The following is a 27,408-nucleotide window of genomic DNA, read 5'->3' on the forward strand; positions in this document are numbered from 1 at the left end:
AACACATGGATTCTACGGCATGTCAAAAATGACATTTTGTAATACTTCTGCATCCTTTTTAAATATTTTGATGTTACTATTTAAACCGACATTTAAATACACATTATGGACGAGCCCACATTATGGACGGGCATGTGTTTTTATTTTCATTTGTGTATGAGATAATATATACTTGCAGTTTTTATTCTTACTGTGTAACATACAATCAAAGTTTAATATGCAAGGCTGGACTACCTCCTAACTCCTATGTTTCTGTCACACTGTGGTGAGTACACAGACCAGCTCGAGCTCTTGGTACGAGTAACAACAGTCTGACAACGGACAGAGAAACACAGGGAATTATAAAGGGAAGAAATTAGAAGAACATGGAGATCAGGTGGCGAACAATTCAGGTTAACAACGGAGAAACAAGGAGGGCGGGGAAAAACTCAAATCAAACAGGCAGACGCGGTGAGCTGTCAAACCATCCAAACACACACACACACACAAACACATTCACAACCCCAAAAGGCAGGTGATTAGCCCCGACAGTACCCCGCCTCCCAGGAGCATCACCCGACGCTTCAGGAAGGGGCCTACCTCGATGGGTTTGACAAGACAAACAGAAATAATCTTCAAGGACAGGACTAAGCAGACAGGATAGCCTCTTCAGATGGCTTACAACTAGTATGAGCATCCTCCGAGGGACTCGTCAGAAGCAGCAGATAGCTGGTCTGGTATGATCTCAGTGGTCGCAATTTCTAGCAGGAACAACTTCCGTGGGCTTGACAAGACAAACAGGAACACACATCCATGGCCATGACCCAACTGGCAAAGATGACCTCAGAGGACATAAACGGACCGACAGGAACATTTTACATGACTATAACTTGACAGGCCATGACCCAACTGGCAGGAATGACCTCTGTGGGTCTGACAGGACAGGCAGGAACACTTTGCATGGCCCAGATTTGACCGGTAGGAATGACACTTAAGGACTTGACAAGACAAGAACAATCTCTATGGCCAAACAGACAAAGTAGGTAGGGACAACCTCTGAAGGTGGGATCTCTGGACAATTGACAACATCTGTGGACATGAAAGGGGTGATCTCTGGACACTTGATAACATCTGTGGACGTGACAGGAGTGATCTTTGGGGACTTGACAATGTCTGTAAACTAAACAGGAGTGACCACGGGGGACTTGACACATGACTGACAGGAACATTTTCTATGGGCTTGACAGGCATTAGGATCGCCATCGTAAACCGGCGGATTGTTGGCATGGGGTTCGGAATAGTGGGACATACCGGGGTGAAGAATGGCCCCCGGCTCGTCACCTCTCGCTGAAGGCTATCCACCCATGTGAGGATTTCGGAGACTCGGGCACTAAGAGCGTCCACATCCTGCGCGATGGTGTTGAGCTGGATGGCAAGCTGACCCAACAAAACTCCCTGCTGTTCGAGAGCCAAGCGAAGTGGATCAGATCCCACTGAATCCATAATTGGTCAGACTGTTCTGTCAGGAAAAACGGGCTGGATTCAGTTGCGGGTTACACTGAGCTTTATTGAAAGCAGATGAGACAAGGCAGTTGAGTATCGTTCCACAGTTTAGCTCGTTCAACAACCGAGACCGGAGGAATGGGAGCTGGAATCTTCTAGGAGTACTGCATTCGTGAGAACAAAAGGCAGAGCATAACAGCAAAAGACACTGGAGCCTGAAGACAAGACATGACATGACATGACAAGGTGAGTACACAGACCAGCTCGAGCTCTTGGTACGAGTAAAAACATTCTGACAACGGACAGAGTAACACAGGGAATTATAAAGAGAAGAAATTAGAAGAACATGAAGATCAGGTGGCGAACAATTAAGGTTAACAATGGAGAAACAAGGAGGGTGGGGAAAAACTCAAATCAAACAGGCAGATGCGGTGAGCTGTCAAACCATCCAAACACACACACACACACACAAACACACACACACACACACACACACACACACACACACACAAACACAACTCCAAAAGGCAGGTGATTAGCCCCGAGTCCCGACAACTTCTACATATTGTAGAAACTTAATTTTCTGTAAAGTTGCTTTGCAATGATTTGTATTGTAAAAAGCGCTACACAAATATAATTGAATTACATTGAATGAATTGAATAGTAAAGACTGTGAAAAGATGGACCAGCGAAACAGAGCAGGATTTACAAGCTTGTTTTGACCTCACTGATTGGAGGGTTTTTGAAGCTGCTACCATAGGTCTGGATGAACTCAAAGAGACTGTACATCCCATATTAGTTTTTGTGAGGATATATGCATTCCTACCAGGACTTATTTTAAATTCAACAATGATAAGCCATGGTTTATTGTAAAACTCAGACATCTTCGTAAGGTCAAAAAGGATGCCTACAGAAATGGGGAAAGAGACTTGTACAACCAGGAGTGGCTAAAAGGACCAACGCTTAAAAGTTGGAAGACCAGTTAAATTCCAACGACTCAACTTCAGTGTGGAAAGGGCTGAGAGCTATCACAAACTACAAGACACCATCCCCTTGCACTGAGGCAAATCAACAAATTGTTAACGACCTGAATGAGTTTTATTGTAGATTTAAAACTCCCCACACCCATTCTGACCATCTCCCTACACAACCATTAACACCTCATGCAATCCTCCTCCCATCCAAGAGGTTGAACAGCTGGGTGTCTGGTGCAGTCTTAACAACCTGGAGCTGAACACTCTCAAAACAGTGGACTTCAGTAGAAAACCCCCTGCACTTTCCCCACTCACCATCATAGACAGCACTGTGGCTGCAGTGGAGTCATTCAGATTCCTGGGAACCACCGTCTCTCAGGACCTGAAGTGTGACAATCATATTGACTCCATTATTAAAAAGGCCCAACAAAGGTTGTACTTCCTTCGCCAGCTGAGGAAGTTTAACCTGCCACAGGAGCTGCGGAAACAGTTCTATTTAGCCATCGAGTCTGTTCTGCGTACTTCAATAACTGTCTGGTTTGGCTACAAAATTGGACATCAGAAGACTACAGAGAACAGTTCGTACTGCTGAAAGGATTACTGGTGCTCCCCTGCTCACCCTTCAAAGAACTGTATACATCCAGAGTGAAGAAAAAGGCTCAGAAAAATCCCTTTGTGTCGCTCTCATCCAAGTTACCCCATCTTTGAACTTTTGCCATCTGGCCGGCGCTTCAGAGCCGCAAATACCAGGACAGTCAGGCACAAGAACAGATTCTTCCCCCAGGCAATCTACCTCATGAACAGTTACATTTTCCCCACTTACACAATGAAAATCTGCAATATCCTTATATTTACTTGTTACCCCTCCATCCCAGTACATCCCTGCATCTTACTCAATTCTATTCCATGATAATCTATAGCACAACTGTTTATACAATTTATTTATTTGTCTCTGTGCACTGGAAGCTTATGTGACTAAAACAAATCCCTTGTATGCGCAAGCATACTTGGCAATAAAGCACTTTCTGATTTCTGATTCTGATTTCAGAATGCCACAAAATCTAGACTTCAACTGAAAATGTTATGAAGTTGCCCCATCCATTTGTTTTTTAATCTAACATGGTCAGAATAACAGAGATGAGTTTCTCGAAGAAACACAAAAATGACTAAGTTTTCCTATCTTTTATTTCTATTTTTTGAAGATGACTCAGAACCTTATTCTGCTTAATTGGATTATATAAACCTTATAGTTCCAGGTCAGCCATCTTCATTGCCCTGTCACCCATAATTTTAAGAAAAGAAAAAAAGACTAGAGAGACAAAAAATATACTTGTAAAACCCAAGTTATGATATAAAGACCAATAAAAAAAGCAAAACTGGTGGCTCAAGTGAGTGAAGACTGGTAGTCCACATTGAGTTAACAGTCTCTAGGCTACTTGTTGAAGAAACCTTTGCAGTAAATGTAATTATTATATAACTTCTGTAAAATGCAAACCATTGCACATTTTATTTGTACAAAGACGCACATGTGTATTTTGTTAAATGTTTGCATCTGCTTTTAATTTTATTTATTAAATAAAGTATCCTTCATACGGGCCAACTGAACAGAAATGTATACATTAATTGTATAGTGTGAAGTATTAAATTTGCTAAATGAGTAAATAAAACTCTGAAGAGGTGTGTCCCATTGGTTAACCAAAAAAAAAAAAAGTTACCACACTGACTTGCGGTCAACACTTGGGACAAATACAGAATATACATCCTGTTATTAGACATGTGGTTAAGTGCAAAGACTGCAAGTATGGGTATCAGTAGAGGCCCTGAAGCTTTGAAGCAATGTATCTGTCACGTCCGGTGATACAAGAAACAAGGGAGAGATCCAAATACAGGTACGAGGTTTATTGAGGGGCAATCCAAAAGGGGTAAACAGTCCAGGCAGGGTCAAAACCAGAATATCCAATAACATAACAAGAACATACAGACAGAGCAGACTCAGGGAAGTATCACGCAAACGACAAGGACTCCGGACAAGGACTGGGTATAAATACACCGAAGGATAATGGGAAACAGGAGACAGGTGGGGAACAATCAATTACTCAACAGGAGGAAGGTGACCAAACAAGAAAACAGGAAGGGGTAAGGTGACAGACACCGTGAGAAAGGAGGACACCTAGTGGACACCGAGGGAACACAACCCAGACACTGTGACAGAACCCCCCCTCTACGGAGCGGCTTCAAGACGCTCCACGATAGACAAAACAGAAACCAGGAGGGAGGTGGACAGGCGAAGGCTCAGGGGGAGGGACGGAGGGCCACACTAACAGAAAGGAACAGGGACAGAAATTAACACAAAAACAAAAGAAAAAAAAAAATTAAGCCCCCCAGGGCGGAGCAGAAGGGCACCACACCCTTGTGGTCAACGCCAGAGTCCTCCAGGGCGGAGCGGAAGACCACCACAACCGGGTAGTCAGGGCAAGCGCCCCCCAGGGCGGAGCAGAAGACCACCATGTCCGCGTGGTCAGAGCGGAAGCCCTCCAGGGCGAAGCAGAGGACCACCACTTCCTCCACATCCTCATGGTCGACGCCAGAGTCCCCCAGGGCGGAGCAGATGACCACCACGTCCTCGTGGTCGACATCGGAGTCCCCCATGGCGGAGCAGATGACCACCACGCCCCTCTGGTCGATGCCGGAGTCCAACAGGGCGGAGCAAAAGGCTACCCAGTGACTTGACCTGACTCAGAAAGGTCCACGATGACTAGCCTTGTCTCTGGAAAGTCCATGGTACCTAGCCCTGGCTCTGGAAGGTCATCAGTGACTGGCCCTGACTCTGGAAGGTCATCGGTGACTGGCCCTGACTCTGGAAGGTCATCGGTGACTGGCCCTGACTCTGGAAGGTCATCAGTGACAGGCCCTGACTCTGGACGGTCAGCGGTGACTGGCCCTGACTCTGGAAGGTCAGCGGTGACTAGCCCTGACTCTGGAGGGTCATCGGTGACTAGCCCTGACTCTGGAGGGTCATCGGTGACTAGCCCCGACTCTGGAGGGTCATCGGTGACTAGCCCTGATGCTGGAGGGTCATCGGTGACTGGCCCTGACTCTGGAGGGTTATCGGTGACTAGCCCTGAATCTGGAGGGTCCACAAGCACCTGACTAGCCTCTGGAAGGTCAACCGGAACCTCACTCAACTCTGAAAATTCAACAATCACCTGACTCGACTCTGGAGGGTCCACTGGAACCTGACTCGACTCTAGAGAGTCCACTGGGACCAGACTCGACACTGGAGGGTCAACTGGAACCTGACTCGACTCTGGAGGGTCAACTGGAACCTGACTCGACTCTGGAGGGTCAACTGGAACCTGACTCGACTCTGGAGGGTCAACTGGAACCTGACTCGATTCTGGAGGGTCAACTGGAACCTGACTTGACTCTCGAGGGTCAACTGGAACCTGACTCGACTCTGGAGAGTTCACTGGAACCTGACTTGACTCTGGAAGGTCAACAGGAACTAGCCCTGACTTTGGATGGTCGACGGTGACTAACCCTGACTCAGGAGGGTCCATGAACACCTGACTCGACTCTGGAGGGTCAACCGGGAACTGACTCAACTCTGGAAAGTCAATGGGCACCTGACTTGAATTTGGACTGCCTGTGGAGACGTGAGACGCCTCAGCTTCGGGCACCGCCTCTGGAACGGCCTCGGGAGCGGTCTCGGGCATCGCATCGGGAACGGCCTCGGGCACTGCCTCGGCCTCCAGAACGGCAACGGACACTGCCTCGGCATCGGGCACCTCCTCGGCCTCCGGAACATCTACACCTCCACCTCGGCCTCCGGAACGGCATCGGGCACCGCCTCAGGAACGGCCTCAGGAACGGCCTCGGGAACGGCATCGAGCACCGCCTCGGCATCGGTCACCGCCTTGGCCTCCGGAACAGCATCGGGCACTGTCTCGGCCTCCAGAACAGCCTCGGTCACCGCCTCGGTAACGGCGGTGGTCTGCTCTGGAACGTCCTCCTGGACGGCAGCGGCCTGCTCGGGAACGTCCTCCTGGACGGCAGCGGCCCGCTCGGGAATGTCCTCCGGGACGGGAACGTCCTCCCAATCGGGAACGTCCTCCGGGCTTTGAGGAACGGTAGACGCCTGTCTCCTTCTCCTCCGCCCTCTATGATGGCGAGTCGGTGGCACCTTGATGGAAGACTCAGGCGTTGACTCAGCCATCTTGTCTGGCAACCCAGGTGTAGATTCGGCCATCCTGTGCAATGGTGCTGGGCTGGCGGCCATCTTGTGCTGTGGCGCTGGGCTGGCGGCCATCTTGTGCTGTGGCTCTGAGCTGGCGGCCATCTTGTGCTGTGGCGCTGGGCTGGCGGCCATCTTGTGCTGTGGCTCTAGCTCAGCAGCCATGACGTGAACCGTCTTGGGAACCTCTAAGATCCTGGATAGCATCTCGAAGTAATCTAGAAGGGTGACAGCGGCCATCCTGGGCGTTGGTGCTGAGCTGGCAGCCATCTTGCACTGTGGGGTGAGGCTGGCTTCCATCTTGCCTCGTGGTGCAGGGTTGGTGGTCATGCACCGCAGCGGCGCTGGGTTGGCGGCCATCTTGTGCTGAATCTCCTCTAGCCCACCTCCTCCTCGGCGACCTCCCCTGGTCCCGCGTAACACTACCAGGCGGGTTCCCTCAAACCGACTATCTCTCTCCCGCTCGGTGGCTGGGGAAGAAGCGTTAGTCGACATACCGCTGGATCTCAAGGTTTTGACGGAGTCCTTCTGTCACGTCCGGTGATACAAGAAACAAGGGAGAGATCCAAATGCAGGTACGAGGTTTATTGAGGGGCAATCCAAAAGGGGTAAACAGTCCAGGCAGGGTCAAAACCAGAATATCCAATAACATAACAAGAAAATACAGACAGAGCAGACTCAGGGAAGTATCACGCAAACGACAAGGACTCCGTGACAAAGACTCAGACAGACCAGGTATAAATACACAGAAGGATAATGGGAAACAGGAGACAGGTGGGGAACAATCAATTACTCAACAGGAGGAAGGTGACCAAATAAGGGAACAGGAAGGGGTAAGGTGACAGACACCGTGAGAAAGGAGGAGACCTAGTGGACACCCAGGGAACACAACCCAGACACTGTGACATTATCGAGCAAGCAGCACAATGTCCAGTGAAGCACCATATCAGTCATGTATTGGTTTCACAGAGAAAAAAACAACAATTAAATGTATAATTTTATTAAGCAAGGATGCAATAAATAGATCAACAGTGATAGTAAAGGCATTTATAATTCAAATAAAAATTCTGCCTTGGTGAGCATTAGTGACTTTATTTAAAAATAATAAATTGCAATTATTCCAAATGTTTGGCCACCTGTATATGTGCTTATTTTAATTTATTTTTTATTATACATTTGTATTTTTATAAAGAAATTGAAAATGGCAAATGTTGCCTTGACAACTAGCTGAAAGTTAAAAAAGTTTGTTGAAGTTTAAGGTTAATTAATTCACATTTTAATTTTTCATTTTACTTAACTACAATTAACCTGGGATGATGATTACTAAGAGAAGAGCATTGTGGAATCTTGTCAAAGGGTGGTGACTCTTTTGACGAAGCAGTAAAAAACAGGAGAACATTTTGAGTGGTAAAGCACAGTAGTGGTAGGCTACGTGTCTGATTTTGAACTGTAGCTTTGCTAAATTTCACACTCACATAATCTGCTCATTTTTGCAGTGTGGTCCCGCAGGAATCAAGCTCAATGAGAGTATTTTTTCAGCAGGAATTGGTGGCTTTGAATGGGTTTGAAGGCACACACAGTGTAGATTTAAACGAATGGGTGTACCTGCCGTGACAGAGAGAGTTGCTGTTAGATTAACATAAAAGATGAATAAAAAATGTCAGAAAATTAGATGAATGATTCTTTGTTTGCTTACCCTCTGTTGTGGACAGAAGTGCACCTGAATGGACTGTAGTCTTTCTTTTGTCAAACCTGTTTAAAAATCCCATCGATATTTAGTCAAAATCATTTTAGATTTGAAATTCACTGAGTTTTAATCCAGCTGTCACTATCGTTAGCTGGAGTGCCCATGAACTCCAGTAGAGGGCACTCCAACCCATACCTTCGCCACTTATCCCAGACTCCATTTCCCATAACCGTCTGCCTAGGAACTTGTTATCAGACTCCAGCCTTTTACACACACACACACACACACACACACACACACACACACACACACACACACACACACAGCCTTGCTTTTGGATCCTCGCTTTGTTGTCTTGCACTCTTCATTACAAAATTGCCTGGCATACCTGGATCCAGCAGCTTTTTGAGCTATCCAAGCCAACCATGGACCCAGTTGACCAGCCACTACATCTTTTCGGCAAGGAGTCTTATCTGTTGAGGAGTGTATGCAATAATTCTGTGAGTTGTCTTACTAAGTGCTACTTGATGAAACACTTTTAGTTTTGTACTCGTTGAGTCTGTGAAGTCATGGTTTCCTGGAGAGGAGTTCAAATGTTCTTTGAGAGACTTTAAGGACTATGCTCTTTTGCTACTTGGTTCTCTCTTCACTGTGGGAGAAGTAGGATTCCTTCCCAAATGACTACCAACCCAGAAACTTTTTACAAGATGGCTGCCATCATAGAGTTTTTTTCCCTAGATGGCCACCAGCTCAGAGTCTCTTCCTAAAATGGCTGCTACCACAGAGTATCATCCCATCATGTCCACCGTTCCACAGTCTTGTCCTGTCATGACCACCATTCCAGATTCTCGTCCCATCATGGCCACCTTTTCGGAATCCTGTCCTGTCATAGCAGCTGTTCCAGAATTGTGACCAGTTATATTGGTCATGCCTTGAACCACCAAGACAGTCCCAAGGCATTCAAGGCTGGCATCCAGAGTGGAGGACCAACCGTTGGGGTCAGTATGAGCTGCCTGCATTTTGGTGAATTCAGCACTCTCAAGCGATGCAGTTTCCCCAGAGGAGGCAACACACACCACCACAGTTACCCTAGAGATAGCAGCTTCCACGGCAGAACCTCTCGAGGCAGTGGCACCCACTCTAGTCCCAGATTCCACTCCAGAGAGTCAAAAAATTAATCCTGATCATCTGCAAGTTTCTTCTATGAGAATGTTCTAGTTCCAGAGTTTAGCCCAGAGAGGGCTTCTGTTCCCAAATTCAATGTTTGTTTCCACCCCTGACTTCGGTCTTCTGTCTGCGTCAGCCTCTAAACAAAGCTTAGTGCTCGCTCCAGCCCGAGTCTATTGAAGGCTTCTACCCCTGACCATAGTCTAATGATTAATTCAGCTCCTGACTACAGCACAAAAATGGCTCTATCCCATGAATCCGCTCCGGAGCCCACTCCAACCAATTTGTCTGCTTCAGTGTCCACTTCAATGCGTCCATTTAAGTCTCTGAGTTTGATCCAGAACCCACTCTAGTTCAGGAATCCACTCAAGATCCCTCTCCCATCTATGAGTCTGATCCAGCATCCATACAAGAATGCTCAGTCTTTCCTGCTATGGCTAAGAAGCCCATTTCTGAACTCTCAGCCTGTCGTGGCCTGGAAGGCTGATCTCTCTGTTTTTGATTGATTGCTGTCTGCCCTGACCTTTGCCTGTCTTGTGGATTAAGCTTTGGTCTTTGCCTTGGATATTACTGTTTTTGTGTGTTTGACCATACCTGTTCTGACTATGCTCTATGGGAATAAAGCCATGCTCTTTGAATGCCCACTTCATTGTCATGCTCTTTTCATTACACCAGCCATGATGCATATGAATGCAATGTTTATCTCTCATTTTAGGCAAATATTCTCAGACTTGCTGGTTAAAAGCTGTTGCGAGTGGGGCGGGGCCGAGGGTCGTGGGAACAAGGAGGGAGGCCGGCAATGATTGGGAAATCAGTGACACCTGCGACCCACTGCTGGTCTCGAGTCCCACGTAGGAGATGGAAGGATATAAAACTGGAGCGACGACAGTGAAGGACGAGAGAGGACCAGGCCTGGGCTTTTAGTTGTGTTTTGATTTTTATTTGAAAAATCCCCTCATGGATGACTGGTGCGCTGTTTTGTGTTTATTTTGAATTATTAAAATGTCAATTTGATTGTCCACCGGTTCCCTCCTCCTTCTTCCCGATGATTAGGAAGTTTAATCATTGCCGGCCTCCCTCCTTGTTCCCACGTCCCTCGGCCCCGCCCCACTCGCCACACAAGCCAAAAAAACTAGGAAGTCAACTGAAAATCAATATACTCAGCCCTTATAGGTTTAAACCAGAAACATAACAGCTTTCATATAGCTGCTTAATTTTAAATAAACATAGACTTTTGAGTTAAACAAATGTAATGAAAATATGCAAATCTCTAAATCAAGAAAGTAACACCCAGAATAGAAGAGCAATGTCTAGAGCCCCCTTCCTCAAATCTTGCCCTGGAGGTCCAATGCGCTGCAGAGTTTAGTTCCAACCCTGATCAAAGTCACCTGCCTGTGATTTTCTAATGATCCCAAATACATTGATTGGAATTGATTAGCATGCTCAGGCATGTTTGATTTAAGGTTAGAGCTAAACTCTGCAGGAAAGTGGATCTCGAGGTCAATACTTGAGGATCCCTGGTCTTGAGGGTATTGTATTGTCCCTATTTGCAGAAACAATTTTATGCTGAGTTCACACTGCACAATTGTATACAATAGAAAGAATCGCTGACAACTCTGGTCTGCAAAGTATGTTTCACAACAAAATACACGCAAGAAGTGATAAGGAAATAATGCAGAAACCCGCTTGCATCAGACCAGAGTTCTTGAGCTGGAATTATATATAAAAAAAAATAACAGCCCACAAATTGTCTGAGCACTGATTTCTGACTTCAAGGATAAAAAGAAAAACATTATGCAGGAGGGAGATGCAGGGAACAGGGATTGTGTGTTCTGCAAAGAGAGTTGGAGGTAAATAATAATTTTGCAGTAATTGTTATGCTGATGTTGCAGCTGGTCAAGCAAGTGTTTGTGACATATATCTATTAAAATACTGATATTCTGGTCTATAACCCCTCTCCTAACTTCCCCCTGTCTTGTATTTTGGTCTCTTATTGGCTGTAGGTCATTGCAGATGTAGTTTTCAGTCAGAAATCATTGCACACAGCACAGTTGCCAACAGCTCCAGATATTTAGTATGTCAAATATTTTGCGGGTGTCTGTGATGTGTCGACGATTCCCTCAGATCACGTCTTTAACAATTCACCTTTGTGATTGCCATTTGTGTGAATGAACACCGAGCTGCCTCAGATTTCGGGCATTTGTCTGATTTATCAAAACCTGTCGGCGAGAGAATAATTAGGCTAAAATCATGCAGTGTGAACTCGACATAAGTCAGTTCACTTTCTTGCTTCCAAAGAATGCAACTTTGCCAAAGTAAAAAATAACACTAATTGTCCTTTTACAACTCTGTGTGCACTAGAACATTTGTTTACTTCTAAGAACTGGCTTACTACTGTGCCTCATTTACAGTTTTATTTCTGTTAATTAATGAGAACTATCCTTGTCAAATAAATAAATAAATTGAAATAAAAGTATTCATTAGCTCATTAGAATTCACTTTAGACAGATAATCAATCTTCACAGACAAGATCTTCCTTTTTTTACCTTAGAGAACGCACCCAGTCGTCAGTAGGATTGAGACATATCTTTCCATTCCTCAGTGTACCACTGTAAGAAACAAATCAAAGTCTACATTATCGAGTGTCTACAATAATTTCAAATAGCCTTCCTTGTTATTAGAAGATATTTATACAAATAACTCCACCCTTCATGTGTGCTTGGACTTGGCATCAAATCTGAGTTTGAATCCCCTTTTGCTGTAATTGTTCTTCTCCCTTTTCCCATCTCATATCATATCAGAAAGGCATTTATTTTTTATAAAAATGAAGAGAATATTTGAAGTGGAAAAAAGGTCCTCATGGGTGTTTATAGGTTAGGGTAAGGGTAGGTGTAGAGAGGGCTTTATTGGTTTAAAAAGATGGCAACAAAACTATGAAGAATCAAAACTATGAACTATGATGCCACATTTTTATTAAATATAATTTTAATAAAAATGATATTTACACTCAATACATTATTACTGCATACTGCTTCATAATTTACTAAAATACTGAGGAGGATATCTGCCATAATTGCATGAAATGGCATCTTACTACTATTTAGATTCATTGAAAATAAGATACTGCTGTTTTTACATAGGTTACATTTGCACTTAGTGTAAATAGCCACAGCCCTACTTCATTGTAATTTTTAGCACATTGTGTGAACAATGGTTAAAAAATGAAATACAGTTCTGATAAAACTTGACTTCATCATAAAAAGGACAGTTCTCCCAAAATGTACATTATGTCATTTACTTATTTAATTTACTTGGGTAAATAGTACAATTAACAAAATTATAAACGCAACACTTTTGTTTTTGCCACCATCTTCATGACCTGGGGCCCGTTCTTTGTACATTGCTAACTCAGTTAGCTGGATTTGATTGTTGACGATTTGGCGTGATCTTGGATCGTTTGGTTCTTCGAAGCTCATCCCGGAGCTGCTGTCATAGCAACAGGTCCGTAAGCTTAAACCTGCTCGGGAGCAGGCTTATTTCATGTAAACAGGATTAGATCGCTTCTTTTCAACCTGGGGCCCGTTCTTCGTACGTCGCTAACTCAGTTAGCTGGATTTGATTGTTGACGATTTGGCGTGATCTTGGATCGTTTGGTTCTTTGAAGCTCATCCCGGAGCTGCTGTCATAGCAACAGGTCCGTAAGCTTAAACCTGCTCGGGAGCAGCTTATTTCATGTAAACAGAATTAGATCGCTTCTTTTCAACCAGAACTGATACTCAAAATATGTCTGCTACCACCGCTACTTTATTACAAGTGTATCGTACTGATCCAGAGACAACAATTTAAAATAATAATCATTTAAAAAAATTATTTAAAAATAATATAAAAATGCTGTGTAGTCCATAACAGCCTACTATAGACAGCCAGTTTTACTCACTGAAATATTTATTTGTCATAAAATTATTACTTCATAATTGTATTAGAGTCTTACACACATGCTATACAGATAATAGAGTCGTGCATTATTTTGAGTGATGACTGCTATTATAAGAGTGGCTTGATGGAGCGCAGGAGATGCATATAACATGATATTGACCCTTAAGAAACTTTCATTAATGCTGTCACGTAACAAATATGTCCAAATATAAAATGAAATGAATGGATAATTTCTACATTGAAATAAAAATGTAAAGACTGCACAACTATTATAAATTGCGAATCTAAATAATTGGGAATCATGAAAAAAATTATATTAAAATAAAAACATGCATCTATTATCTGTTTCATGTATCTATTATAACATTTATGTAGTTTTGTTTGCTTGGCTGTTTTCTTATAAAAGTCCAGAAATTTGTCAAGTTTTTCGTCAGGTGTCGTTTTAAATTATATGACGTCATTACATAGCCGTCTTGCCACCAGCCAATCGCTGCACTGATGATCATGGTTTCGAGTATCGATACATATCCCCTTTTAAGCCAACACATGAACGCGCAATTATCTCAGATAACTCAATCCAGCGATACTAATCATACACAACAGGTGTGTTCGAAGAACCCAATTAGCCGGATCATGATTAGCACGATGATATCATCTTGGATGTGTCATTTGATCTCGGATGTAATAAGCGACGTACGAAGAACGGGCCCCAGAACTGATACTCAAAATATGTCTGCTACCACCGCTACCTTATTACAAGAGTATCGTACTGATCCAGGGACAATAATTTAAAATGATAATCATTTAAAAAATTATTTAAAAATAATATAAAAATGCTGTGTAGTCCATAACAGCCTACTATAGACAGCCAGTTTTACTCACTGAAATATTTATTTGTCATAAAATTATTACTTCATAACTGTATTAGAGTCTTACACACATGCTATACAGATAATAGAGTCGTGCATTATTTTGAGCATCTCCTGCTATTATAGTGCAGGAGATGCAGATAACATGACATTGACCCTTAAGAAACTTTCATTAATGCTATCACGTAACAAATATGTCCAAATATAAAATGAAATGAATAGATAATTTCTACATTGAAATAAAAATTTAAAGACTGCACAACTATTATAAAATGCGAATATAAATAATTGGGAATCATGAAAAAAATTCTAAATAAAAACATGTAGATACATGTTATAAAAACATGTATCTATTATCTGTTTCATGTATCTATTATAACATTTATGTAGTTTTGTTTGCTTGGCTGTTTCCTTATAAAAGTCCAGAAATTTGTCAAGTTTTTCGTCAGGTGTCGTTTTAAATTATATGACGTCATTACATAGCCATCTTGCCACCAGCCAATCGCTGCACTGCTGATCATGGTTTCGAGTATCGATACATATCCCCTTTTAAGCCAACACATGAACGCGCAATTATCTCAGATAACTCAATCCAGCGATACTAATCATACACAACAGGTGTGTTCGAAGAACCCAATTAGCCGGATCATGATTAGCACGATGATATCATCTTGGATGTGTCATTTGAACTCCGATGTAATAAGCGACGTACGAAGAACGGGCCCCTGATCTCAAAGATCTAAGACATTTCTATGTACATAAAAGGCCTATTTCTCTCAAATATTTTTTAAGAATCTGTCAAAATCTGTGATAGTGAACACTTCTCCTTTGCCGAGATTATCCATCCACCTCACAGGTGTGGCATATCAAGATGCTGATAAGACATGATTATTGCACAGGTGTGCCTTAGGCTGGCCACAATAAAAGGCCACTCTAAAATGTGCAGTTTGATCAGACAGCACAATGCCACCGATCTCGCAAGTTTTGAGGGAGTGTGCACCTGGTATGCTGACTGGAGGAATGTCCACCTGAGCTGTAGCCCATGAATTTAATTTTCATTTCTCTACCATAAGCAGTCTCCAAAGGCTTTTCAGATAATTTGGCAAGGTTGTATGAGTCATATTCATTTTGTATTATTTTATGTATTTTTGTCTTGTGCCACTAGGGGGCTGTATGTGCTTTGTGGCCTAGCTGATCTCGGCTTAGCCCGGGTAGGTCATTTAACTCAGAGGAAACCTCAAGACATCATTTCAAACGTGCAGTCAAGGCACCATGGCTTAACCCTCTGGAGTCTAAGGGTATTTTTGGGGCCGGGAGAAGTTTTGTCATGCCCTGACATTTGTGCTTTTTTCAGCTTCTTATAAATATCTAAATGACTAAAGTCTAATCTCACTGTAATCAGCACAAACTGGGCTATAATAATATGTGAGCAGCATCTATGTACATGATTGTGTTTTTGAGAAAAAAAAAAATGTTATGCGTGGTTAGTGAAAAACTAAAAATGTTAAATCACTTGAATAAGGCAATAAAACACATACAGAACATTGGTTCTCTGGACTTTTGAGAACTGGAGCTTGTAGCCTATAGAATTTTTCTTTCTAAATTATGTGGAAATCATCTTGTTTACTCACAGAAAACAATATATTGATTTAAATTTTCTAAGACACTTTTTGTTGGTAAAAGTCATATGCGAGTAGGCATCAACTATCATGAATATCATTGTGATTTACACCTGAGAAGACAAAGGCCCGCATAATGAGCTGCATAATGAGCCTTTCAGTCATGTTTGTCACTGAGAGGGAAGAGTTACAAGAAAGAATTTGAGGAAAAAATAACTGTATATAATTTTATGTTTGTAGTTTATTTAGAATATATTTAATTATCCCACAACATAATTTAATATCCACTTGGGAGTGCAGTTGAACAGTTTACTAGGAACAATCAAAGCTGACTTCCAAACTTTTTGCATCATTACTCCAGTCACACAATCCTTCAGAAATCCTTTTAACAATTTGATTTTCTACAAAAAACATTTATTGTTATTATTATTATTTTATTATTATTATAATTATTATTAATGTTGAAGGTTTTTTTTTTTAGGGGGGATAAATTGAAAGCACAACATTGTTGCATTTGTAACAGTTACATTTATTTGTTACATTTATATTATTTACATCAAGCTTTTGAATGGTATAATATTTTTATATTGTTATTGAAACTTCATAATATTTCACATGATTATACATTTAGTCAGGAATTATAATTTGGAAAAAGTCTTTGGAAAAAGACTAACTAGTAAAATGTTTACACGTTATCTGAAAACTAGTACAAGTATAAAAATAAATAAAAAGAGACTTACTCATGTTTATGATCTCTGCTGAATAAAGTGCTTCATTCTTTTTTTCTGAGGAAATCCAAATCTCAAATTCCGAAGTTCACATCACTTCTGTTTGGGGTGAATTATGTCTTATTCCTTTCATCGCGAAGCAAACAGTAAAATAAAAAAACTTGAAGAACAGTCTCGCTGCATTGTCTTCTGTTGTATGAGTGTACTCAAGCCACACCTTTCAGTGAAACATTAGAATCTGAATAGCACGTTCAGTGCGGGGGTGTGGTCGCATTAGAAGATAATGGAGGCAGAAGTGAAAAACAGACATCGCGTTGTTTTTATATGGATTACTTTATCACATAATATTTGTTTTCGGCTGAAGTTTTGTTTAAAAGTAGACATATCAGGCTTTCTATAGATATCTCTCTCATGTCTCTTCGTTGAGTATTCACTGAGTTACAGTTCATATAAACGATGCGTTTGTAAATGAAGTTCACCGCAGACAAAGGCTGCAGACAGCACACCTTGTTTGTTATCTTTATTTTATAAATACACAAAGTTCTGTTGTTATTATGTCTGTGTACAAAAAAAAAGTAGACTCTTTACAGATTCGATTGATGTATTGCTCTTATCTGTACGATCAAAACTGAAAGTGTAATTTAAGTTCTATTCGGGGTTATCAGGAGAAAATGCCTCATAAAGCTTATACGTGTTAATCGACTCCAAAGGGTTAAGTAGTGGATTCGCCAGTAGCAGATCCTCCACTTCTTCAGTCAGATGCATGGCAAAGGCGGAACAGGCCGTGCTCTTGGCTCGAGCTGCTGCCTTAAAGGATAAACATGCATTGGAGGAGCAGGAGCTCATCTTATGGACTTTTCCTCCATGAGTGTTCCAACACTATGGATGATCTTCAGTACTTGGAGGAACTTAACATGCCAGCATACATAAAGATTCTGAGGCAGAAGCTTCTGTATAAACTCAGAGACAAGTGGAGAGCAAAGGCATGTGAGATACTGGAGAAAACTGGTCGAAGAGCATGATTTTCAGACATTGTGGAGTACATTGAGCGCCAGGTCAGAATCACTTCAGATCCAGTCTTTGGTGACATACAGGACACTTCACCTGTTATCAAATAAGCTATAAAAGCAAGCAAGTCACAGGTGAAACCTCAGCTGTAAAGAAACAGCTTTGCAGCACAGGTGGTCATTGAGGATGGATACAGCAAACCAGATAGTAACAAGTAGGAAAAGGTTCAACACAAAGTGACATCCTTTACCAAGACTGACTTCCTGTCTGTATTGTGCTGCTGGTAAACATGTTTTGGAACAATGTTTTAAACTTGGAAGAAAGACACACAGGGAGAAACTGGACTATCTAAAGGAGAAAGGTTTGTGTTTTAGTTGTTTGTGCACAGGACACTTGAGTAAGAATTGCGACAGGCGCATCATTTGCAACAAGTGCAACCGAACGCACCCCACTGTTTTGCACATAGGAGAGAAGGAAAGAGTTATTCAAAAGGTCCAGAAGGATGGTGAGCAGAAAGTTACTGAGCAGTCAAATACTTCTGACATCTATACAACATCCTCTGCTTGTTGTCTTACAGGAGCTGACCATTGCAATGGAAATCTTCCAGTTTTACCTGTTAAGGTAAAGTGCTAAAAGGGAAACAAGGTTATTGAAACCTATGCTTTTCAGGACCCAGGGAGTACAGGAACTTTCTGCACCAGGAAGCTCACTGACAAGTTGAACATGGAAGGACGCAAATACAAGATTCATATCCGCTCCTTGGGCCATAATAATGCAGTGGAAAGCTCCGTTGTTGATGGTCTGGAAATTTCTGGATATTTTGGTGAATGCTTCTATCCAGATTCCAAAGTGTGTACCCAGAAATAGATGCCTGTCTCACTAAATGTTTCCTCCTAGAATGTTAAGCAGTAGCAAAACTTTGGAGAGGCCACAATGTTGAATGTTTAGAAATGTGTTGAATGCTTTGAGTGGTTGGAAATACTAAAAAGATGCTCTACAAATGGTCCATTCACCTAACCTTTGAGTCTGTCTTTAGGTTGTCAGAGTCCACCATCACCAAACAGCCAGCTAGTACGGAAACTGTGATAGGTCAAGATGACAGTGATAAGGTAGAAACTTTTTTTTTTTTTTTGTGAAAATAATTATAGTAATTTTAGATTTACCCCACAAACACAGTTTATTTTGTACTTTCAACAGAAGATCGAAGAGCAACTGAAGAGGAAGTTCGAAGAGGAACATAAGGGACATTGGTGTAGCATGGTGCTGGGTTCAGAGCCACTGTGAGCTGTTCCATGGAGAGGTGACAGAGCCTGAATTTCTTCAGATGGACGAAGAAAAACAGTCTAATATAATCAAAGACTACCTGAAAGGAGAGACTGAGAAAGCAAGGGATGCCTGTGTGTTTGCCTTTGACTATCGCGAGGATATGTAAACATTCTTATTAAAATGTGTTGATGAACAGGGGCTGAAAGTCAATACCATGTTTCTGGGAGTTATTTAATTTATAATAATTTATTTACTCTACATTGTTGAATATTATTGTTTTGTGAAATAAATATAACAATACCCAGTGAAACAAGGGATGTCTTTTTATTGATCTTTATGCATCTGTAGGACTTGGACACATTTTTATATATATTTGTGTTGATGGAAAAAGGCCCAAAAGTCAATGCCATGTTACGTACATAATCTATCAAAGCAACCAATGACTTAAGCCTATGTATGTGTAGCTTAGTCTATATAGAGAACCGTCAATCCTATCATGCAAATGTAGTTGCTCTTTTTTGCAAGGTGATAAACTTTTTTTTCCATGCATATATTAAAAATATTAGTGTGTAGATCATAATTGTTCTTGTATATAATTAAAAGGAAAATAAAAATACTTAAAACCAAATGAAGTATATAAATTTGCCAATTTCAGGAACATTTTTTTTATTTAAAATGAAAGAAATATGAAAAATAAACACATTTTTAAAAAAATAAATAAAGAGGGGAGGATTCCAGTTATTGCATAACACCCATATTTATCTTTAAAATAGTGATATGATCACTAACATTCCTACCTTATAAGTGAAACATATTTTTAGAGAATTAGATAAATAAAAATGCCTTAAACAAAGTTGTCTACTTAACTTTGATATTGTCTAAGGTATGTTACAATCGATCATAAAATATGTGAATTTGTCATTACATAATCAAACAGCGGAAGGTATAAATATTTTATTAATTTACCTAAGTATAATCAACCAATGCAGGCGTTTTACCGGCTGTTTGGATGAATTTACTTCCATACATTAGAGATGTGGCCTAGGTTTAATTTGTACTATTTAAAATTATTTAATACAATTTATTTAACCTGTATTAGTAAAACGAAAGATAACATTATTTAACTTGATCCCCGAAACAATATACGTCCGCCATATTGATTCAATTTTGTTTACGTCTAAAAATTGTACTTTGACAAAATGTTAATAAAAAAAAAAAAACATACTTCCGCCATTTTTGCACATGCGCACAACCCATGGGTGTTCACCTGGCATCACCTGATGAAGTATTTGTACGTATGGCATAGGCGTGGCGTCTGACGTCACACTTGGATGTGGGCGGGGTTGGATGTCCACCGCAAGCTGCAGCGAGACGCTCCTCGATATAAAGGCTATGTTCCACCAGGTTAAGGTGGCAGAGAAACACTGGGACTGTTTAAGATTCTTATTGTGGCCTCAAGCTAGCCTGGAGGAAGGTCTTTTAGAGCATCGCATGATGCTCCATTCATTTGGAGCAGTTTCATCACCCAGTGCCACATGCCTTGCTCTTAGAAAAACTGCTGAAGACAATCAGGCCAACTTTCCAACAGAAGTGATTGAAACGGTCAACCGAAACTTCTATATGGATGACCTACTGAATAGACTACCCTCTGAAGATGATGCAGTCACCATGCTTAAGAACCTTATAACCATTTGCTGCAGAGGAGGGTTTACCCTCTCTCAATGGATTAGTATTAGTCGAGAAGTGCTGCAAGTACTGATCTGGACAGCTATAAGCTGCCGTTGGACAGAGCTTTGGGTTTGCAGTGGTGTATTGAGATGGATACTTTCAAATTCTGAAAGTCAAGGAGAAGCCGGCAACCAAACGAGGCATCCTATACATCATCAGTTCCATCTACGATTCATTGGGGTTCCTTGCACCTGTAGTACTCCCTGCCAAGCTGTTGTTGCAGGGGCTATGCAGGATGAAGTGTGAATGGGATGATCCAATAACTCCAGCTTTCCAGCAGAAGTGGAACAAATGGCTGACAGATCTTGAGAAGGTGGCATATTTCAAAGTCCACAGATGTGTGAAGCCTGCAGGATTTGGGAGGACTATCAGTGCCCAATTGCATCACTTTGAATGGCTATGGTAAGGCTACTTACCTGAGGATGCAGAACATGGATGCGAGGGTTCATGTTACTTTCTTATTTGGCAAAGCTCGAGTGGTCCCCCTAAAGACTGTCACCTTTCCCCGTTTAGAGCTCACCGCTGCCTTTTTTTACAGTATGAGTGGACAAGATACTTCAATCGGAGCTCCAGTTTTAACTTAAGAAGACTTGCTTTTGGACTGACAGCACATCAATTACTACGTATATAAATAATGAAGGCCGAAGATTTCAAACCTTTGTAACAAACAGGGTAACCACCATCAGGGACAACTCAGAAATTGAGCAGAGGAGATATGCAGCAAGCATTATTGTGAATTATTGTGACAAAAATGCATTATGAAGAAGAAATGCACCTGCTATTAGTAGCATTAGAGCTAACACTAGCATCAAGCTACATCAGACAATTTATAAAGTTATTAGTATAGTTTTACTCAAAACTCACTTTAAACACCGATCGAGTGTTTTTAATAACTTCCTTTTGCGATCACGGGTGGAATTTGGTCGTTTACTGTCGTTTAGCCTTTTAAATTGGTGCACACGTTAGCATTTCAGATGTACATTTTCAATATTTTCTATAAAAATGCCCCAGATCTCAAGAAAATCTCATACCAAGCTTAACTATCGAAATCTCGGGTATTCCGTGGTACAGAGGTGTATCTGTGTTGTTGTGGTCAGATATAAACCAGGAAGTGTACAGGAAGCATGTGACCTGATGTGACGCTGTCTGGTTATGACACTCTAAAGATTGACAAGGGTAGGTTAGCCCGGGTAAGTCATTTAACTCAGAGGAAACCCAGACACAGGTGTTGCTGATTTGGGAAGCAAACAGTTTTTGACTGTGCTTTTGTGTCTTGCCTTGGTGGTGAAGAATTCGGTTTGTTGTTTTGGTTACATGTATTATGAGTTAAGATATTGCCACTGTATAATATATGGATGAAAATAAATTTCCTAGATAATAGTCACATTACTGAATTCTCCGTTTGTATAATGTGATGTCACAAGGGTGCACGTCTAAATTTGATCTGTTGTATTAGCAACCAATACTAGACTTCGTTTAGGACTTAATCAGTACAAAGGTACTGATGCTTGACTACAAGACAACCACTGGGGCTGGACCAATATACCCAAGCTCACTAGTTCAAATGTATGTGCCCTCCAGAAGCTTGTGTTCTGCAATTGAACTGTGCCTTGTGGTGCCATCTCAAAGAGGTTAAAAATCACTCTCACTGGCCTTTTCCTAGACTGTGCCCAGCTGTTGTAATTACCTTCCAATCTCAATTTAAACAGCTGAGTCTTTAGTCAGTTTCAAAAACATCTAAATACACATATTTTTCCCCAGCACTTGACCAACTAATACTAGCTATTACCTTTCCTATTCAATTCTATTCTATTCTATTCTATTCTATTCTATTCTATTCTATTCTTAACCCTTGTGCGTTGTTCTTTCTCTGTGTTTGAGCTAATGGAATGATTTTTGGTGACAAATCTTATTTTGACCCATATTTTGGGAAAATGCTTTGAAATTTTTCAAAAACTCAACGGTACACTGTGGGCAAATTCACTACCCTTTCGGGATGTTCGTGGATGAAAACATCCACTAAATTAAACTGCTGTAAAAATGTATCAGATAAATATTTTTTTCAATTTTTTTTGCATAAATCTATTAATCAACCTCAGTCCTGATCAAAACTACCAAACTTTTTAAAAATTTCCAAGATTTTAACTTTTTAATTACCAAGTTCATAAATGATGTCACTGATTTGGAAAAAAAAGCACACAAAATTACATATTTTCAATATAAAAAGTGATTCTGGACTGGATTTTTTTTTTACCTTTTATCACAGTCTTGGGCATGTCAAAAATCAGTAGCAACGTTGGCTTTGATGCATTGTTAGTTGTTAGTTTTTGTGCAGCATTAGATTTAAATTTTTTCTCCCTAATTTGTTGTTGGTGGCTGTTTTTGCCCCATTGACATCCATTATAACGACATTTTTTGATTGCAAAGCCATGACACCATATAATCATGCATTCTTGATTGTTTGTGGTTTTCACTTTTGGGAAGAGGTAAAAAAATGTATTTTTACACTTGATCACTAGGTGGGACCATTAACCCTTTAAATAGGCCTGTGCAAAAAAAGGCTTGGTTTCTGGCTTGTATATGGAGTTATATGGAGTATAACAGCAAATTATAGTGTTTGTGTGTGTATGACCTCATGCTCTCAGAACTACATGGAGTAAACAATAAAAAAAGTAGTGTGTTTATGCACCTGCTTCCTTTTGATGGTGAAAAGTACAGATGGCCTATATGTGAAATGCTCCTCTTTTCTTGATGGTAAAGCCAGTTTAAAACCTTAAAATCCTGTAAAAAAATCTACTTCGTATCAAATTTATGAACATAATGTATTATGAACCAAAATGCAATACCAACTTCAAATAAGCTGCAGCTTGATGGAGGGGTCACGCTACATAATCATTTCTAAAACTTTGGTACAAGTCAAGCCCTTTCTTGTGTTGCTTGCTGCTCTTCTCACCATTAAATATCCAGCACGATGGCATGCAAGTGTTTAAATCCAGGTACTTTGCTTTTGTTAAGTCTATTCGCTTGTTAAGTCTGACGTCACGTAGCAGCGCTTCCGTGTCCAAACGCTCTATCAGTTACCACGAGAAAACAACAAAAGGTGCTAATATAAACTCACAATGTGATAGAATACTAGCGAAAAAGTTATAATAATAACCTTTAACTCCATACCGAAGTACCAGATAGCCAGACAATGAAAATATAAATATAAAAAAAAAAAAAAAATATATATATATATATATATATATATATATATATATATATATAAATTATTTGTGTTTGGGACGCTGTGAGCACGGAGACTGTAGTGTATACCGTAAGTTTGAAAGCGTTCAACTTAAATTATCAATATGAATAAACAGTGCTCATAAACGGCTGCTGAGGTCATATTCTCAAGTGAAGCGAGTTGAGGCCTGGACCCAGAAACAGCGCTTCTTACGTCATCACTTAACCACCGAATACTTTCACCACCATTAAAAGGCAGCAGGTGTATAATCAGGATTGAGGTTGATTAACAGATTTATGCAAAAAAAATTGAAAAAAAATATGAATCTGATACATTTTTACAGCAGTTTAATTGAGTGGATGTTTTCATCCCGAACAACTCGAAAGGGTAGTGAATTTGAACAATCCACAAGGGTTAAAAACAACAACAAAAACAAAAGCAAAACAAAGGTGTACTGTGTTAGACTAACTGACACTTGTCATGGCACTTGTATACTGTTATTGTTCTCTTGTTGGTCTGATTGCTTCTTTTGTTCTCATTTGTAAGTGATTAAATGTAAATGTAAATATACAGGTGCATCTCAATAAATTAGAATGTTGAAATAAATGAAAGTTAATTTATTTCAGTAATTCAACTCAAATTGTGAAAATCATGTAATAAAGTCAATGCACACAGACTGAAGTAGTTTAAGTCTTTGGTTCTTTTAATCGTGATTATTTGGCTCACATTTAATAAAAACCACCAAATTACAATCTCAACAAATTAGAATATGGTGACATGCCAATCAACTAATCAATTTAAAACACCTGCAAAGGTTTCCTGAGCCTTCAAAATCGTCTCTCAGTTTGGTTCTCTAAGCTACACAATCATGGGACAGACTGCTGATCTGACAGTTGTCCAGAAGACAGTAATTGACACTCAAGGAGCCACAAACATTAATTGCCAAAGAAGCTGGCTGTTCACAGAGTGCTGTATCCAAACATGTTAACAGAAAGTTGAGTGGAAGGAAAAAGTGTGGAGAAAAAAAATGCACAACCAACAGAGAGTTGCAGCCTTATGAGGATTGTCAAGCAAAATCGATTCAAGAATTTGAATGAACGTTACAAGGAATGGACTGAGGCTGGAGTCAAGGCATCAAGAGCCACCATGCACAGAAGTGTCAAGGAATATGGATACAGTTGTAATTAGGGATGCACCAGTATCGGGCCCGATACCGAGCTCCTTTGCTCACACTCGTTAAAATGCCCCGATACCAAACGCTGATACCACATAGCATGTGATAAGTGCCATATTCAGACGAAGAAACACAGACAACAGAAAGCAAAATGGAGTTATTGGAGATTAATGTTGTCTATGTAGGATATCTCTGCAATAAATATAATGTTAAACATTCAGTATTAATGCATGTACAGCTGACGTGCGTGAGTTGATAAAGCACAATGAGTGGATTGAGCGCGCAGTGGCAGAGAAGCTTGTCGAGTGAACATACATTTCATCACTGGTAAGTTTGTAGTTCGCTCGGATATGTCAAAAGCAAGTTAAATAATGCACAAGTTACTTAATGGTAGGGAGGGAGAGAGAGAACACTCGCGCACTTCTGTTGTGTGTGTGCTCTTGTTTTTGTTGCATATCAGGACACAACTCTGTATAATGACATGGGTATGACACAGGTATTACAAGGAGAGGGTGACTTATGAGGACATAACCCATGTCCCCATTTTTCAAAACGCTTGTAAATCATACAGAATTAGTTTTTTTGGAAAGTAAAAATGCACATAGTTTCCTGTGAGGGTTAGGGTTAGGTGTAGGGTTGATGTAGGGCCATAGAATATACAGTTTGAACAGTATAAAAACCATTACGCCTATGGGATGTTGCCACTTTTCACAAAAACAAACGTGTGTGTGTGTGTGTGTGTGTGTGTGTGAGAGAGAGAGAGAGAGAGCAATATGGTCTTTGATATTCAATCACTTAGCACATGCATATGTATTAAAACTAAAAAGACAATTTATAGGGGCATTTACTATAAACATTGTTTATTTTCAACCTTAGGCATACTAGGCATACATGACTTTCTGGCAGAAATGAACCTAGCAGCCTTTGTGTAATGTGCTCGGCAGTACGTTACTACTGTCCCTCTGGTTCTGCAACAATACAAATACATGCACGCGTTGCGCGAGTGGTTCCTTTCATTATTACAGCAAAGCGCGTCATTACAGCAATAAGTCGCTGCAATGGGGCAGCTCTCATGCTATTAAATTACAGGTGAAGAACCATAGAGCAAAAAAATAAATAAAATAATAATAATAACAAAGAAAGTAACAAAAACTTGTAAAATACATTTTAATGGGCATAATTAAGTGTGAAAATAACCGAAGGATATACAGTCAAACCAAAAATCAGATATAATTTTATAAATTTTTTTACTAGTGCGTTTAGAACACTATAGTTCATTTATATAAGTAAGGTTAGCAAAATAAAGTAATCTGTGACAAATTATACCCAAAAAATCTCTTAAAACAATGGACTACCAGTAAAACAAATTTGGGACCAAAATTATTTCAGACCAAGTCTTCATGAACCTGGATGACAGCATGGCAAGGAGACAACAGGCAATCATTAATGTTTGCCTGACTAAGTATTGAGAGTTGTGGAAATATTGTCATACTAACAGCTGTCTGAATATATATATATATTTTGGTTGATTGTAATCCATTACATACCTTTTTTATCAAAGTTATCTAACATTATCAAGAAGAATTTGTTCTTACACAGTTTAACTCTAAGTTCTTGTGATATTTCATTACCATCTGTTAAACTATAGAGATTCAACTGTGATAATATAATGTTAAAGTGTGTGTACTGAATACATTTTGGTTTGACTGTATATACTTAATAAATTAAATTAAAATAAATAAATTAAAATAAATTAAGTTAACCACCTAACATTATACATACTCTTTTGGTTTTTCTACCCAATATTAAATTTTTTTACAAATGCAATAAAAATATCGGTATCGGTACTCGGTATCGGTATCGGCAAGTAACAAAAAAAGTATCGTATCGGACGAGTACTGGAAAAAGCGGTATCGGTGCATCCCTAGTTGTAATATTCCTCTTGTTTAGCCACTCCTGAGGCCATCTTACCCGGGCTAAGAAGAAGAAGAACTGGACTGTTCGTACTGTGGTCCAAAGTCCTCTTTTCAGTTGAGTGCAAGTTTTGTATTTCATTTGGAAACCAAGGTCCTAGAGTCTGGAGGAAGGGTGAAGAAGCTCATAGCCCAATTTAGCTTGAAGTCCAGTGTTAACTTACCACAGTCTGTGATGATTTGGGGTACAATGTCATCTGCTGGTGTTGGTCCATTGTGTTTTTGAAAACCAAAGTCCCTGCACCCGTTTATCAACGGGTGCTTCCTTCTGCTGACCAGGTTTTTGAAGAAGCTGATTTCATTTTCCAGCAGGATTTGGCACCTGCCCACACTGGCA

The 27,408-nt window shown here is 40.5% G+C and overlaps 1 protein-coding gene and 1 long non-coding RNA gene across 3 annotated transcripts in view; one reads left to right on the forward strand and one right to left on the reverse strand.

The window, feature by feature from the left end:
- Positions 1-8,602, reverse strand: part of LOC132116157 (interleukin-8-like) — a 50,049-nt gene extending 41,447 nt beyond the window's left edge. The window contains exons 1-2 of one of the 2 annotated variants that reach the window (XM_059524789.1): positions 8,387-8,602; positions 8,166-8,295 (exon numbers count right to left, since the gene is read on the reverse strand). In XM_059524789.1, coding sequence (XP_059380772.1) covers positions 8,166-8,295; positions 8,387-8,459 — 203 coding nt within the window. In that variant the 5' untranslated portion in view covers positions 8,460-8,602. Of the gene's footprint in view, positions 1-234; positions 548-8,165; positions 8,296-8,386 lie in introns of those variants that run through there. The other variant, XM_059524798.1, reaches the window with a different exon arrangement.
- A 9,988-nt stretch (positions 8,603-18,590) lies between these two features.
- On the forward strand, positions 18,591-19,283 carry LOC132116209 (uncharacterized). The gene is made up of 2 exons (XR_009425605.1): positions 18,591-18,813; positions 18,902-19,283. It is a non-coding gene; the product is annotated as an uncharacterized LOC132116209 (long non-coding RNA).
- The last annotated feature ends 8,125 nt before the right edge of the window (positions 19,284-27,408 follow it).

Source organism: Carassius carassius, chromosome 3, assembly GCF_963082965.1.
Source record: "Carassius carassius chromosome 3, fCarCar2.1, whole genome shotgun sequence".
NCBI classification, from domain to species: domain Eukaryota; kingdom Metazoa; phylum Chordata; class Actinopteri; order Cypriniformes; family Cyprinidae; genus Carassius; species Carassius carassius.